The following is a 14234-nucleotide window of genomic DNA, read 5'->3' as shown; positions in this document are numbered from 1 at the left end:
TGGTCTATGTAATATTTGCAAGGCAATATTTTAGTCGAGGCTTATGTGATAAGAGTCAGCCATTCAGAGATCTAAAGGGGGAACATTCCAAGCAGAGGAAAAAGCAAGTATAAAAACTGAAGTGACTTTTTAGTGACTTTTAGTTTCACTGAAGTATAAAAACATGCTTGACTTTTTGGAGGAATAGCAAGTTGACCAGTGTGGGAAAGTAGTGGGAGTTGTAATTGAAGAGATGATTGGGAGACAGAACACCTAGACCCTTTTGACCATGGTAATGTGTTTCAATTTTATTTAGAAAGTAGAGTTACTTAAGAATAGTTCTAAGTCAAGGAGTAACGTCTGACTACGTTCTAAAAAATTTAGGTTGTTATATGGAGAATAAACTGAAGGGGGAGGGCAATGGTAGCACTAGAGAGACTAGTTCGGAGGCTTTTGAAGTAGTTCAGATGAAATACGATGATGGTTTGGCCTGAGATTGTACCAGCATGCAGATGGAGAAATGAGGGAACAAGTTAAGATCTCTAGAGTCTGGGCCTGCGCAAATGAGTAAATGGTGATACCAGAAATTGAGTTGGCAGAGATTGGGGAGGAATAGATTAAACAGGGAAATTGAATTCTGTTTGGGGCTTATTACGTTCATGAAACCGATTAAACATCAGAAGAGAGAGATTGTTCTAGCAGGTGTGGACAATTTGGATGCCAGAAAAGATGTCAAACATGGAAAAATAAGTTTAGATATCCTCAGTATCTGGTAAATTCCATATATGGATTGAACAAGATTATCTAGACAGAGTGTGTTTATTAGAGAAGGTATATGGGGTACTCCCAACAAACTTCGGAAAATACAGATTCATCAGAATATATGTAAAACAATATCTGATAACACCTGAGAATTAAAACTATAGGCTATAATTTTACAATACACACAGAATAGACATTCAGTGAATTTAATTTTCACCTATTTTTTAAATGGAAATAAAGGAGTGGAAAATAAAATATATATCTGGTTTGTAAAATCCTCTTTAGTAACTGCCATGTATAATTGAATATTAGATTACAGAACGTGAATATTAAATACCGAAACTTGCTCTTATAAGTTGTGTTTTATTTTTTCAGTACCAATACAAATTTGCCCATCATGTCAGCAGAATCTGTGGAGATTGATGATGCATTATACAGGTGAGAACCTTACGGAAACTGAAACTTATTTTCCTCATTTGTTGTTCTAAAGTAATGGAATACTCTATTTGAAAATACCATTAGACCTATGCAGAGTTTTATAAATATCCCAAGAGTTCTCTGAAGGTAAAATTAGCGTTTTGTCTGATTTTTCTTTTCTGTAGTCTGAAAGCTTGATTAATATTTAAATCTCAGTTCTTTTAGGTTTAGGTAATATGACTTAGAATGATTTTGGGGATGCTTGGGTGGTTCAATCAGTCCAGCTTCACCTCAGGTCATGATCTCGGGGTCTGTGAGTCAGAGCCCGGCGTCAGGCTCTGTGCTGACAGCTCAGAGCCTGGAGCCTGCTTCGGATTCTGTGTCTCCCTCTCTCTCTCTGCCCCTCCCCTGCTCACGCTCTGTCTCCCTCTCAAAAACAAATAAAAATTAAAAAAAAAAAAAAAAAGAGGGGCGCTTGGGTGGCTCAGTCGGTTAAAAGTCTGATTTCAGGTTAGGTTATGATCTCATGGTCTGTGGGTTCCCACCCACAGACCCACATTGGGCTCTATGCTGACAGCTCAGAGCCTGGAGCCTACTTCAGATTCTGTCTCCCTCTCTCTCTGCCCCTCCCCTGCTCATGCTCTGTCTCTCTCCCTCTCTGAAAAATAAATATTAAAAAAAAAAAAAAAAAAAGAATGATTTTGTTATCCACTATAAAATATACTTCTTGTTTTTGGACAGGAGTACATATTTATTATGTTCTTGATAGTGCAGGAATCTAACGAAAAACAATCCATTTTATGTAAGTTATATAGTAACATCTAGAGATTATTTTTACTTCAGTGTAGTCTCATTAACAACATTGCATGTTTGCACTGTATAGACAGCAAAGAAGTACTATGTGCTTAAAGAACTGATTTGAATGGAATTTAGTGAGATTCTTTTTTAGCATACCTTTTCATGAAATCAAAATACTTTTATCAGAATTAAAGAGAAATTAAAATATGTATACATTGCTATCAGTTTTTTTTTTAGTTTTTTATTTACTTAAGTAATATCTACACCTAACATAGGGCTTGAATTCTGGATCCCGAGATCAAGAGTCAAATGGTCTTCTGACTGAGTCAGCCAGTTGCCCCTAAATTGCTATTACTTCTAAGACTTTTTTTTTTAAAACCTCAAGTTGTTTGTATGGAAGATAGTATAATCTTTTTGTATGGAAGGCAGTTTAAAAGTTTTTAGATTTCTTCCGTATGAGGAAATAGATTATGTAGATAGATTTTATGTAAATAGAATTTGGTACAATAAGCTATTACGTATTTTAAATTCTTTTTTATATTGTTTTTATGTGGGATGCAGAGTCAGTTTCAAGCATTTTAGGAGGAGCTGATATGTACATCCTAGTATGTTAATTTCAATTACTGTTTTGCAATTGGAAAAAGAGGTTAAGACTGGACTTAATTTTGCTTATGTGAAAATTACTTTACCATGCAGTTTCCCGATTATAATATACAGTAGTTTAGAAATAACCTTAAGTTTGGAATCTTAATCTGTAATTATGATATTCTTAATATCCTTTTGATCACATTCTCACGATAACAAATGGCAGCTTCTTAAGATAGCATTGGTTAATTTTATTCATATTTATAATCTTTGTGAAACTTTTTTGTATCCCTCTAATCCTGTAATGGCTGATTAATGAACATAATTTTCAGTAAACCAGAGATAAAATTTTCCATTTGCAACATTGTGTAAGTAGGCTGCAGTTTGCTTGACTGAAAATTACAGCATGTAACAGTTTATTTATGATCAGGTATTGCTGGATCATAAAGTATTTCTGTTTTTAATTTTTTGAGGAACCTCCATACTGTTTTTCATAGCAGTTGGACCATTTTACATTCCTACCAACCCAACAGTGCACAAGGATACCAGTTTCTCCACATTCTCACCGACACTTATTTCCTGGCATTTTGTTTTTGTATAATGGCCATCCAAACAGATGTGAGGTGATATCTTATTATGGTTTTGCATTTCCTTGACAATTAGTGATATTGAGCACCTTTTTGTATCCTGTTGGCCATTTGTGTATCTTTGGAGAAGTATCTGTTCTAGTCCTTGCTCATTTTTTAATCAGACTCCTTGGGAGTGTTTTTGCTATTGGGTTGTAGTTCCATGTATAATTTGGATATTAATCTCTTATCAGATATATGGTTTGTAGATATTCTCTCCCATTCTGTAGTTTGCCTTTTCACTTTGTTGATTGTCTCATTTGCTGCCCAGAAGCTTTTTAGTGTAGAGTGGTCGCACTTGTCTACTTTTGCTTTTATTGCCTGTACTTTGGTATCATATCCAGGAAATTTTTGCCAAGACCAGTGTTAAGAAACTTTTCCCATATGTTTTCTTCATAAATTTTATAGTTTGAGGTCTTAAATTTATTTTTTTTAATTTTTTAAATATTTATTTATATTTGAGAGAGAGAGAGATAGAGAGAGTGAGTGAGTAGGGGAGAGGCAGAGAGAGAGAAGGGGACACAGAATCTGAAGCAGTCTCCAGGCTCAGCTGTCAGCACAGAGCCTGATGTGGGGCTCAAACCCATGAACCGTGAGGTCATGACCTGAACCAAAGTCAGACTCAAGCGGCTGAGCTACCCATGTGCTCCCGAACCTTAAATTTAAGTCCTTAATCCATTTTGAGTTTATTTTATGTATGGTATAAGACAAAGGTCCAATTTCTTCTTTTACCTGCAGAAATCCAGTTTTCCCAACACCACATATTAGCCCCAACCTATCTTTTCCTCTGACTACACAGGCCATAGTAGACTACTTTCTTACCAAACATAGTTTATACTTCTGTACCTCAATTGTCTTTTCCTAGAGTGCCCTTTTATGCCTTAAAAGCACTCAACACCATTGGATCTCTTTTCCTTCTTCCCTCTTTCCATTCCCAGGCTTAATTAAAAGCTGTCAAATCTATTCAGTAACCTAAGCCAGAAACCTTGCTGTCATCTTAGATTATTCCCTGTTTTTCATCTTCCAAATTCAGTTTTTAATAAATCCTTTTAGTTCTTTCTCAGCAACTCTTTTTTTATTTTTTATATTTTTAATTTTTTTTAATTTTTTTTTTTTAACGTTTATCTATTTTGGAGACAGAGAGAGACAGAGCATGAATGGGGGAGGGGCAGAGAGAGAGGGAGACACAGAATGGGAAGCAGGCTCCAGGCTCCAAGCCATCAGCCCAGAGCCCGACGCGGGGCTCGAACTCACGTACCGTGAGATCGTGACCCTGAGCCGAAGTGGGACACTTAACCGACTGAGCCACCCAGGCGCCCCTCTCAGCAACTCTTAATTCCAACTCTTTGATTCTCTCTCCCTGCCTTCAGTATCTCTCAGTTGAATTATTATAAGAGTCTCTTATATGATCTCTTCAGAGCTACTAAATCTCTAATCCATCTTCCATACTTTATTCAAAGTAATATTTTTCAAATTTACCTCAGAGCCTCTGGCTTCTCTGTTCAAAATACTTAAATAGTTCCCTGTCGTTTACATTAGTGAGACCAAATTGTATAATATGTATTTAAGTCTCCTTTTTCTATATAGCATAACAAAGTGGTTGAAAGTATAAATTTTAGTATTAGATCTGAATTCGAATCATCCTCCACCATTTAGGAGTGTGTAATCATAAGTCACTTAACCTCTTAAGTCTATTTTTTCTTTATTTTTTCATACATTCAATATACATTCATCCATTTAACAAATATTTAAGGAGAAAAATGTACAAATTGCAAATTAATCGTGAAGAATAATGCCTAGGAGCTCAATAATTTCTAGTTATTATTTACCATGAGTTATGGCCATATCTTTCTTTTTAGTGTCCATGTCATTCCTCACTATTTAATCTCTAACATTCTTTAGCTTTGTCGAATTCTATGTATATGGTGTCAGAGTCTAGAATTTGATATTACCCTACTTATAACCTAAAAGCTAACCTATTATTGTTTAATGGGTACTGAGAGAAGATATTAAACTTCTGGGCCAGAGACCAAGAATTTCACTACTTATGATATAGCAGTTAGCATGGCCATCAAGCGTGGTGTTGGTTCCCCTTGCTCCCAAGTCCCACAGGAGCAATGCCATGGGCCCAGATGGATTCTTTGTACGTAATGGGTTTATACCACAGCTGAGGAACTCTGAATTTGGGAGACCCACCATCTTATGGCAGACAGTAAGCAAGCCTCCTCTTTGTCTTGGAGAGAGACTCGCCTTATCCCTCAATTTATGTGCTGCCAACACAACCCTGAGAAAAGGCCCGATTAAAAATAGTCAGGACCTTGCCTGCTAGGCATATATAGTGAGACATGTAGGAGTGTGCATAGCCCATAAAAGAGTGTCTTCCAACATAAATAAATGTTTTTGTCACAGTTTTATTGAGGTGTAATTCGTGTATAATAAACTGTACATATTTAAAGTGTACAATTTGAGGGGTGCCTTGGGTGGCTCAGTCAGTTAAGCATCCGACTCTTGATTTCTGCCCAGGTCTTGATCTCAGGGTCATGAGACGGAGCCTGGCATTGGGCGGCTCCACACTGGGCATGGAGCCTACTTGAGATTCTCTCTCTCCCTTTGCCCCTGCCCTGCTCACACACACTTTCTTTCTCTGTCTCTCTCTCTCTCAAAAAGTAAAATAAAGTATACAATTTGATGTGTTTTGACATATGTGCATACTAATGAAATCACTACCACAATATCGATAACTAACATAACTATCACATGCATATATTTTCTTTCTGCCCCTTTTTAATCCCTCCTCCCTTCTCTCTCTACCTACCATTTCCCCAGGCAACCACTGATCAGCTTTTTGTCACTGTAGAATATTTAGCATTTTCTAGAATTTTATATAAATGTTACCATATAGTATGTACACATTTGGGGAGGGTTTGGCTTCTTTCACTAGCATAATGATTTTGAAATTCATCTGCATTGTTGTATCAGTAATTTGTTCCTTTTTATTGCTGAGCATATATCCATATGCGTGTATTCTAGCATATGGATATACTACAATTTATTTAACTATTTATTAACTGTTGATAAACATTTGGGTTGTTTCCAGGTTTTGGCTATTCTAAATAAGGCTGCCGTGAGAATTTATATGCGAGTTTTAGGGTAGACATATGCTTTCATTCATGCTTTGATAAATACCTAGAAGTAAATGTCTGGGTTGTAAGATTTTAAGAAATGCCAAGCTGTTTTTCAAAGTGGTTATACCATTTTACATTTCTACCAGAAATGTTTATGAGAGTTTGAGTTACCCCGCATGTTCACTAAACACCTGAAATAGTCGTCTTTTTTAATTTTAGGCATTCTAGTACATGTAGTAGTATTGTGGTTTTAATTTGTATTTCCATAATGACTAATGATCATAGGCATCTCTTCATGAGCCTATTTGCTATCTATCTTTGGCAAAGTATCTATAAAAGCTTTTGCTCCCCTTTGGTGTCTGTCTTAATGAGTTCTTTACATACTATATATACGTGTCCTTTGTTACATATATGGTTGCAAATATTTTCTCCTAGTTTGTGGCTTGTCTTTTTCTTTTCGTAATAAGGTCTTTTGTGTAGCAAAATTTTTGATTCTGGTAAGATACATTTTTTAATGTATAATTGATGTGGTTTTTGTCCTGTTTTTTAAATGTTTGCAAAGCTCAGGGATACTAAGATATTCTCTGATGTTATCTCTTCTTCAAGTTTCAAGGTATTAACTCTTAAAATTAGGTCTATGATCCATTTCAAGTTAATTTTTATATAATGTGAGGTGAGAATCAAGGTTTATTTTTTTCCATATAGCTCTATTGTTTCAGCACTCCTGTTGAAAATTATCCATTCTCATTGAGTTCTCTGGATATCTATGGCAGAATTTAACAGAGTAAATATCTGTTGATTGGTTTCTGGACTTTTTCAGTGATCTGTTTCACTTTACACCAGTATCACACTGTCTTGTTTACTATAGGTCTATTATAAATCTTGGAATCTGGGAGTGTAATTCCTTCAACTTTGATCTTCTTTTGCAGAGTTGGTTTGGGTCTTTTAGGTCCTTTGAATTTCCATGTACATTTTAGATTCAGCTTGTTGATTCTTTAAAAAAAATCCTGCAGGAATTTTGTTTGAATTTGTGTTGAATCTGTAGTTCAGTTTTGGGAATATCGACATTTTAACAATATTGAAATTTAAGATGCATTAAGAAACATGGTGTGTCTGTCAATTTATTTCTTTAGTCTCTCCTAGTAGTGTTAGAGATCTTGCCCAAGTTTTATCAAATTTATCGCTAAGTAATTTGCATGTTTATACTGTTGTAATTTTTAAATTTCAATTACCAATTTTTCATTACTTTTATTTTTTTAAGTTTATTTCTTTATTTTGATAGAGAGAGTGTGCATAGGGACAGGCAGAGAGAGGGAAAGAGCAAATAGGCTCATGAAAAGATGCCCATACTCATAAAGTACAGAGCCCAGTGTGGGGCTTGAACCCACAAACTGTGAGAAACATGACCTGAGCTGAAATCTAGAGTCAGATGCTTAACTGACTGAGCCAAGACACCCCAATATGTCATTGCTTTTAAATTAGAGCTCAATTGATTTTTGAATAATAATTCTTATCCAGCAGTCTTGCTAAACTCACTTGCTAGTTCTAGTAAATTTTTTGTAAATTCCATAGGATTTTCTACAGTCATGTTGTTTTACTTCCTCCTTTCCAATCTAGATGCCTTTTGTTTCTTTTTTTTTGTCTTATCACACTGATTGGAACATCCAATACAATGTTGAGTGGAAGTGGTGAAGGTGGACAACCCCACTTTGTTCCTTATGTTTGTTGGAACTCATTCTTCTATGGTGGAGTATGTTGTTATCTGTAGGTTTTTCATATATACCCTTTATTTGGTTGAGGAAGTTTCCTTCTGTTACTAGTTTACTTAGAGTTTTGTTTTTTGGGATTTTTTTTTTTTTAAGTCAAATGGATATGAAGTTTGTTAGACACTTTTTCTGCATTCATTGAAGTGATCATATGGTTTTTCTTTTTTAGTATTTTACTGTAATGAGTTACAGTGATGGCTTTTAGATTATTATATGACCCTTACATTCTAATTCTAGGATAAAACCTGTTTGGTCATGATGTATTTTTACATATATACAAAAACTTCTGTTAAGAATTTTTGCATGTGTGTATGTGAGGGGATATTGTTGTGGAGGTTTGTTTTTTTTTTAACATTTTATTTTTGAGAGACAGAGTGGGAGTGAGGGAGGGGCAGGGAGAAGGTGACACAATCTGAAGCAGGATCCAGGCTTTGAGCTGTCAGCGCAGAGCCTGACACGGGGCTCGAACCTACAAACCACAAGATCATGACCTGAGCCGAAGTTGGATGCTTAAAACTGTCTAAGCCACCCGGGTGCCTCTGGAGTATTGTTTAATTCAGTGATTTGTCTTGTTTTGGTATCAGGGTAATGCTGATTTCATAGAGTGAGCTGAGAGGTGTTTCTTCGAATCTCTACAAAGTTTGTGTAAAATAGGTATTTTTTATTCCTTACATTTTTGGTAGAAATAACAATGAAGTTATCTGGCCTTTGAGTTTTCTTTGTAGGAAAGTTTTTAACTACAAATTTTACATCTAATAGACATGGTGATATTCAAGTAATATACAGTTGACCTTTAGCATAGGTTTAAACTATGCAGGTCCACTTATATGTGGATTTTTTTTCTATAAATATATTGAACATTTTTTTGAAGATTTGCAACAATTTGAAAAACTCATAAACCACATAGCCTAGAAATACCTAAAAATTAACAAAAAGGTATGTCATGAATACATAAAATATATATAGATAGTAGTCTATTTTATCATTTACCATAAAATACAAATCTATTATTAAAAGTTAAAATTTATCAGAGCACCTGGGGGCTCAGTTGGTTAAGCGTCTGACTCTTGATTTCAGCTCTGGTCGTGATCTCACAGTTCATGAGTTTGAGCCTGATGTTAAGTTCTGCACTGACGTTGCAAAGCCTGCTTGGAATTCTCTTTCTCTCTCTGTCAAAAATAAACAAACATTTTTTAAAAAGAACATTTTCTTTAAGAGAAGTTAAAATTTATCAAAACTTAAGCACACAAACAGAATATACATGGTACCACTTGTAGTCAAGAGAAATGTAAACAACATAAGAATGGAAGTATTAAATCTTAACTGCGTAACTAATATAACACTATTACCTAATGGGAATTAGAATTAAACTTTAAAAAATCAAAACCGCATGAAATTAACTGTAGTGCATACTATTGTAATGATTTTTGTAGCAACCTCCTGTTGCCATTGTAATGAGCTGAAGCGTTGGCAAGTAAACAACATGTGATGTTAGTCATCTCTGAGCAGTTTCTCTCTGCAGTAAACTGTGTATCTCAAAAAGTGATCTTGAAGTTCTCACATATTTTTCAGCATGTTTAGTGGAATACTATAAACCTTGAATAAGACTGTGACTCCTACAGAGTGCCACTAATGATGCCAAAAGTGCTCTCTAGAAGTAAAGTCATGACATTACAAGAAAAAGTTGAATTACTTGAGATAGATACCATAAATTGAGGTCTGCAGCTGTGGTTGCCTGCCATTTCAAGATACGTAAATGCAGCATAAGGACCATTGTAAAAAAAAAAAAAAAAAAAAAAAAAGGAAATTTCTGAAGCTGCAACTATACCAGCAGGCACAAAAACCTTGCACTTTTTGCAAAGTACCTTTTTATCTAATATTGAAAATGCAACTTTTATGTGGGTAGGAGTTGCTCTAAGAAAAGCATGCCTGTGCACTCTAATATGACTAATATAAAAAGCAAAGTCATTATAACACAACTTAAAGCAAAACGAAGGTAAGTGATATACAGCTAGAGAATTTAATGCCAGCAAAGAATAGTTTGATAATTTAGAAAGAGATTTGGCTTAAAAAATGTAAAGATAACAAGAGAAGCACTTGCTGAACAAGAGGCAGAAGTTGAGTTCCCAGATGCCATTAATTAAGAAGATCACTGTGGAAAAAGAATATCTACCTGAACAGGTTCCTAATGCAGATTAAAGTGTCGTATTCTGGAAGAAAAATGCCACAGAGAGCATTTATTAGTAAGGAAGGGAAACAGGCACCAGGATTTAAGGCAAGAAGGAATAGGCTAACTCTGCTGTTTTGTTCAAATGCAGTTGGGTTAATGATCAGGACTGACCTTACCTATGAAGCTGCTAAGCAAACCCCTTGAGCCTTGAAGGGAGAAAATAAACACCAGCTGCGAATCTTTTGGTTGTACAACAAGAAAGCCTGGTCAGTGAAACCCCTTATTCTGGATTGGTTCCATTGATGCTTTGTCCCTGAAGTCAGGAAGTACTTTGCCAGTAAGGGACTGTCTTTTAAAGTTCTTTTGATATTGGACAATGCCCTTGGCCACCCAGAACCCTATGAGTTCAGTACGAAAGGCATCAAAGTGGGCTACTTGCCCCCAAACACAACGTCTCTAATTCAGCCTCTAGATCAGGGAGTCATAAGGACCTTTAAGGCTTATTACACCTGGTACTCTAATGAAAAGATTATTACTGTTATGGAAGAGAACCTTGACAGAACATCATGAAAGCCTGGAAGGATTATAGCATTGAAGATATTGTTATAGAAAAAGCAACGAGAGCCATCAAGCCTAAACAGTAAATTCCTACTGGAGAAAAGTGTGTGTAGATACAGTACATGACTTCACAGGATTTATGACAGAGCCAATCAAGGAAATTAAGAAAAAGACTGTAGGGGGCGCCTGGGTGGCTCAGTTGGTTAAGTGTCTGACTCTTGATTTCAGCTCGGGTCATGATCTCACAGTCTGTGAGATCAAGCCCCACGTGGGGCTCTGTGCTGATAGCACGGAGCCTGCTTGGGATTCTTTCTGTCTCTCTCTGCCCCTTTCCATACTCATGTATGCACGCACACTCTCTCTCTCTCAAAATAAATATTTTTTAAAAAATGTGATTTTAGATATGGTTGAAAAGGACAGGATGGGGGATGTAATAGGTTTCAAGGTACAGATTTTGGAGAAATTCAGGAGCTAATAGATATCACACAAGAGGAATTAACAGAAAATGACTTAATGGAGGAGAGTGCTTCCAGAACAGTGCCAGATTGTTGTGGAAGAAGATGTAGAAGAAGCACATACAGAAAATAAATTTGACCTTAGACAATCGAGCAGAAAGGTTCTGATTATTCAAGACTGCTTTTGACTTCTTTTACTTACGAAATGGACCCTTCTATGATATGGGCACTGAAACTAAAGGAAATTGTGGAAGGATTGGTACCATGTAAAGACATATTTAGAGAAATGAAAAAGCAAAAAGGTCAAATCATGATGTATTTCCATAAAGTTACACTGAGTGTGGTTTTATCTCTTGCCTACTCTCCCCTCCTCCACCTCTGCTACCCTAAGACAGCAAGACCACCCCTCTTCCTCCTCCTCCTTCATATTCATTGTGAAGATGACAATGATGAAGACCCTTATGATCTGCTTCCACTTAATGACTAGTAAATGATGACCATCCTGTATAGTTAATAAATTGATTTGCTGTATATGAGTGTGTCTTCATATGAAAAATGAGTAACTGTACAGCAAGAACTGTATGAGACATTTTTGTGTCATTGTCATTATCATTTGTCTCGTATTCATTGTACTCATTGTGTAGAACATCATCTGCAAGATTCATAGAAGTGGATAGCCTATCCTTACATAGGCACGAAGTGAATATTTAATGTAAAATTAATGTGTTTTCTGACTTGTATATGTTTTTGCTTCAAAGAATTGCATTACTTGTACAGTATGCCCCCCTCTCTCATCATTGGAGAAACTGTTTATCAGCTTCTCATTACCAGTAAGTGTTTTTTTTAGAAAATGTAACAATGTTTCCATTACTGTGTAGGTGCATGACTATAGTATGTATGCCATAAAAATTTTGTAAAGATTTATTCATTAGTGTATAAGCTAGGCTACCAAGAAGAACTGATTGAATCAGTTACCGTAGGCTACCAAAACAATCCTATTGCTGCTGCTTTGTTTTCAGTACATGGATTGTTAAAACTATAAATAAATATGGATTCTTTTTTACATTTTTTCATTTTTAATGTATAGTGTTGGTAATACATATAACATCTACAGTGTTTTGTATCATGATAGACAATATTGATATAGATACTGACAGATGATTCATCTTGTAAACAGCTGATGATAATTTACAGTATCAAATACAGTACAGTACCATAAATGTATTTTCCTTGTTTTCTTAATAACATTTTCTGTACCTCACTTCATTGTGAGAATACAGCATATAATACATTAAACATACAAAACATTATTGGTAAAGCTTCCAATTAAGAGTAGGCTATTATTACTTGAGGTTTTTTTGAGCCAGAGTTATACACAGATTTTAAAAAAATATATTTTTAATGTTTATTTATTTCTGAGACAGGGAGAGACAGAGCATGAGTGGGGGAGGGGCAGAGAGAGAGAGGGAGACACAGAATCAGAAGCAGGCTCCAGGCTCTGAGCTGTCAGCACAGAGCCTGATGCAGGGCTTGGACTCACAAACCATGAGATCATGACATGAGCTGAAGTCAGACTCTCAACCGACTGAGCCACCCAGGCGCCCCTATACACAGAACTTTGCCTGTGCGGAAGGTTAGTGCCCCTAACCTAACATTTCTTAAGGGTCAACTGCATTTCTTTTTGATTGAGCTTCAATAGTTTGTCTCTTTTGGAGAGTATGTTTGTAACTTAGTGATTTAATTTAGTTGCATAAAATTGTAATTTTCCCTGAATACCTTTTTTTTTATTTAAAAATTTTTTAATGTTTATTTTTGAGAGAGAGACAGAGTGTGAGTGGGGGAGGGGCAGAGAGAGAGAGGGAAACAGAATCCGAGGCAGGCTCCAGGCTCTGAGCTATCAGCACAGAGCCTGACGAGGGGCTCAGACTCACAAATCGGAAGATCATGACCTGAGTTGAAGTCAGACGCCTAACCCATTGAGCCACCCAAGCACCCCTGAATACCCTTTCTTATGTCTGTAGAATCTGAAATGATGTTCCTTCACCCATTTCTGTTATTGATAATTTTTCTGTCTTCTCTATTTCCCTGTTCATTCTGGCTAGAAGTTTATCGATTTTATTTAATTTTAAAAGAATCAGCTTTTAGTTTAATTGATTTTCCATATTATTTTTTCTGTTTTGTACCTCAGTGATTTCTGTTCTTTTTGGGATTTTTCTTCTGCTTACTTTGATATTAATTTGCTTTTCTTGGGGCACCTGGGTGGCTCAGTTGGTTGAACGTTTGAATTCGGCTTAGGTCATGATCTCACAGCTCATGAGTTCGAGCCCCGTGTTGGGCTCTGTGCTGACAGCTTGGAGCCTGGAGCCTGCTTCAGATTCTGTATGGAGCCTGCTTTGGATTGTGTGCCTCCCTCTCTTTCTGCCCCAACCCACTTGTATTCTGTCTCTGTCTCTCTCAAAAATAAATAAACATTAAAACAACAACAAAAAAAACCTTTTAATTTGCTTTTCTTTTTCTAATTTCTTTTTTTTTATTAAGTTTTTTACTTAAATTCAAGTATAGTTAACATACAGTGTTATTATTAGTTTCAGGTGCACAGTATAGTGATCCAACAATTCTATTCATTTCTCAGTGCTCATCAGGATAAGTGTACTCTTTAATCCCTATCACTTATTTCACCCGTCTCCCCATCCCACCTCCCCTCTGGTAACCATCAGTTTGTTCTCCATAGTCTCCTTTGTTTTGTTTGTTAAATTCCTCATGAGTGATACCATATGGTATTTGTCTTTCTCTGTCTTATTCTGCTTAACATTATACTCTCTAGCTTCATCCATGTTGTAGGAAATGGCATGATTTCATTTTTCACGGTTGAGTAATATCCCATTATATTTATGTACCACATCTTTTTTATCCATTCATCTATCCATAGACATTTGGGGTGCTTCCATAATTTGGCTATTGTAAATAATGCTGCAAGAAACATAGAGGTGCAT

The 14234-nt window shown here is 35.9% G+C and overlaps 1 protein-coding gene across 2 annotated transcripts in view; it reads left to right on the top strand.

Annotated features, from left to right (window-relative positions):
• The window catches only part of UBA6 (ubiquitin like modifier activating enzyme 6), an 89641-nt gene that overhangs the window by 2379 nt on the left and 73028 nt on the right, over positions 1 to 14234 (top strand). For both annotated transcript variants that reach the window (XM_047090705.1, XM_047090706.1), the window contains exon 2: positions 1117 to 1179. In XM_047090705.1, the coding sequence (XP_046946661.1) occupies positions 1117 to 1179 (63 nt within the window). The remainder of the gene's footprint in view (positions 1 to 1116; positions 1180 to 14234) is intronic.

The sequence above is a fragment of the Lynx rufus genome, unplaced genomic scaffold, assembly GCF_022079265.1.
Source record: "Lynx rufus isolate CCGP_SWC_20201006 ecotype Redwood Valley unplaced genomic scaffold, mLynRuf1.p SCAF_3, whole genome shotgun sequence".
Classification (NCBI taxonomy): Eukaryota; Metazoa; Chordata; class Mammalia; order Carnivora; family Felidae; genus Lynx; species Lynx rufus.
This window is presented reverse-complemented; position numbering and strand designations above follow the sequence as displayed.